The sequence below is a fragment of the Pteropus vampyrus genome, unplaced genomic scaffold (assembly GCF_000151845.1).
Source record: "Pteropus vampyrus isolate Shadow unplaced genomic scaffold, Pvam_2.0 Scaffold10092, whole genome shotgun sequence".
Classification (NCBI taxonomy): Eukaryota; Metazoa; Chordata; class Mammalia; order Chiroptera; family Pteropodidae; genus Pteropus; species Pteropus vampyrus.
This window is the reverse complement of record NW_011898873.1, coordinates 3,398-5,334: the sequence shown is the minus strand read 5'-3', so window position 1 is coordinate 5,334 and position 1,937 is coordinate 3,398. Positions and strand designations below refer to the sequence as shown.

Genomic DNA, 1,937 nt, shown 5'->3' with positions numbered 1-1,937 from the left:
GAGGGCGTCCAGCGCGCACTGCAGGGTCCTCCCCGGCCTCTGAACGGCCGGCAGCTCGGGGTCCAGCAGCGCGCCCTCCGAGGCCGGAATGAGGGTGTGGTATTTCTTCAGCAGGAAAGAGAGGCAGACCCACTGGTCGTGAATATACTGTGCGACTACCTTGCCCCATCCTTGGGAAGAGGAGGACTCTTCAGAAACACTGGAACGAGAACCAGAGTCACTGCCCCATCGTCCCTGAGTCTGTCGCCTGCTCTGCACACTGCCCGCCCCCTTACCCGGGAGGTGCCGCGGCCACTGTGAGCGTCCTGTGTACCGGACGCACGGAAATCACGGGGCCTCCACGTGCCGGCCGCCCGAGGACAGGCACTCTCTCTCTCTCGCTTTGAACGATTCGCTCAAAACTAAGCAGCAGGTGCCCGGCTGCCCAGCTGAGACGCACGACACAGTGACCACGACGCCCGACGGGCGCCCCATCTGCACCGGCGGGCGGCCCCTGGCTGCCTCTAGGAAGGGCGGGCACGGACCCCGGCGAGGACGCACCTGCTCCGGGGCTTCTGCAGCGTCCGGCTGAGCGGGAGGGAGGCGAGGAAGCTCTCGGCGGGGCCGGCGTCCAGGGCGTCCTGCGCGCGCTCCGGCTGCCGGGCAGTGGCCTCGCATACCGTGGCCAGGGCGGCCATACTGACCACCATCTGAATCTGCCTCCCGAGGGTCGGCTCCTGCGGAGGGGACAGGCAGCGTCACCCCCACGGGCCGGCCTCGGCCCCAGCCTGATCGCCCGTCCGGGTTGGGGTTTTGCACCTCCCCCCGCCCCCACCTGGTCCCGCACAGCAGGGCACCCAGCGTCACCCTGCGCTGCCGGCCGGCGGGCAGCGGACGTGGAGTGGCGATAACAACCCAGCGACACAGACCGAGGCGGTGGTGCGCTCCCCGCGTCCGGCAGGCGGGCCCGCACCCCTGTGGCCCCGGAGCCTCGGCCTTCGCCTCAGACGCACGTCCGCCCCCTGCCCCCTCCTCCGGGGTCTCGCTGTAACTGCGGGGCAGAAGGTGCTTCTAATAAAGGCTCCGGGGACAGAGATAAGTAACTCCTCAATCAGCTGCACGTTGCTTTTGGAGGTGACACGGCACAGCCGTCAAGAGCTGTCAAGAGCTGCTCTGCACACTGCCCGCCCAGGAGCGGGACCCAGGAGCCACACGGCCGAGGTGTGACTCCCACTCTGCACTCGGGGCCAGCGTGCTGTGGACACACTGCGCCTGGACGTTGTCCCCTGCGAGGCGGGGGCAGTCGCAGAGCCGCTGGACTCTTCCACAGGGTCACTGCGAAGATGAGACAAACGGGGCAAACACGTGCAGTGCCTGGGACGCCCGTGGGCAGGACTCTCACGAGGCGGTGGCACTGGAGAGGCCAGCGCGGTGTCCCCAGGCTGCCAGCCAGCAACACCTCTGCCGGAGGGAGCTCTCTGCTGCCCGTGCCACACCTTCCCTCACGCCCCACAGTAAATCGAGTGTCTCTGCAAGTAAATGTCACGCGGCCACACCGCCAACACACAGAACAGAATTCAGTGCTGCTTCTGGGCCGGTGTATCCTGTCGACCGTCATGGAACTCAGTGACCAGCCAGCCTCAAAGGACTGCGGCACGGTTCATGGTTCCGGCCCACGTCCAAAACTCACAGTGTCCTGTCCCGCCGCTGATGTGCTGATTTGTACGAGACAGGACGCCGAAATATTAATCGGTCCTCTATTTTTTTAGGACAGTTATTGAAAACTACTTTAAAAATTAGGTTATTGAAGCAATCGAGTAGCTTCGCTGTCTTAATTAGCAGCCCAGACCGCTAATTATTACTCAGCTTAGCTTTATTAAACACTCACCACGCGTGAAGCGAAAATGGCTCGCATTTACGGAGGACTTTCTACGTGCCAGCCACTGGTGAGCTGCCTT

At 64.0% G+C, this 1,937-nt stretch overlaps 1 protein-coding gene across 1 annotated transcript; it reads right to left on the bottom strand.

The window, feature by feature from the left end:
* Positions 1–6: 6 nt before the first annotated feature.
* On the bottom strand, positions 7–743 carry LOC105310721 (probable methyltransferase TARBP1; the record flags this gene model as incomplete). Its single annotated transcript, XM_011386843.2, has 2 exons — positions 541–743; positions 7–199 (listed from the first exon to the last, which is right to left on the bottom strand). Coding segments are annotated over exons 1-2 (342 nt in total), but the record flags the coding sequence as incomplete, so codon positions are not given.
* Positions 744–1,937: the final 1,194 nt, after the last annotated feature.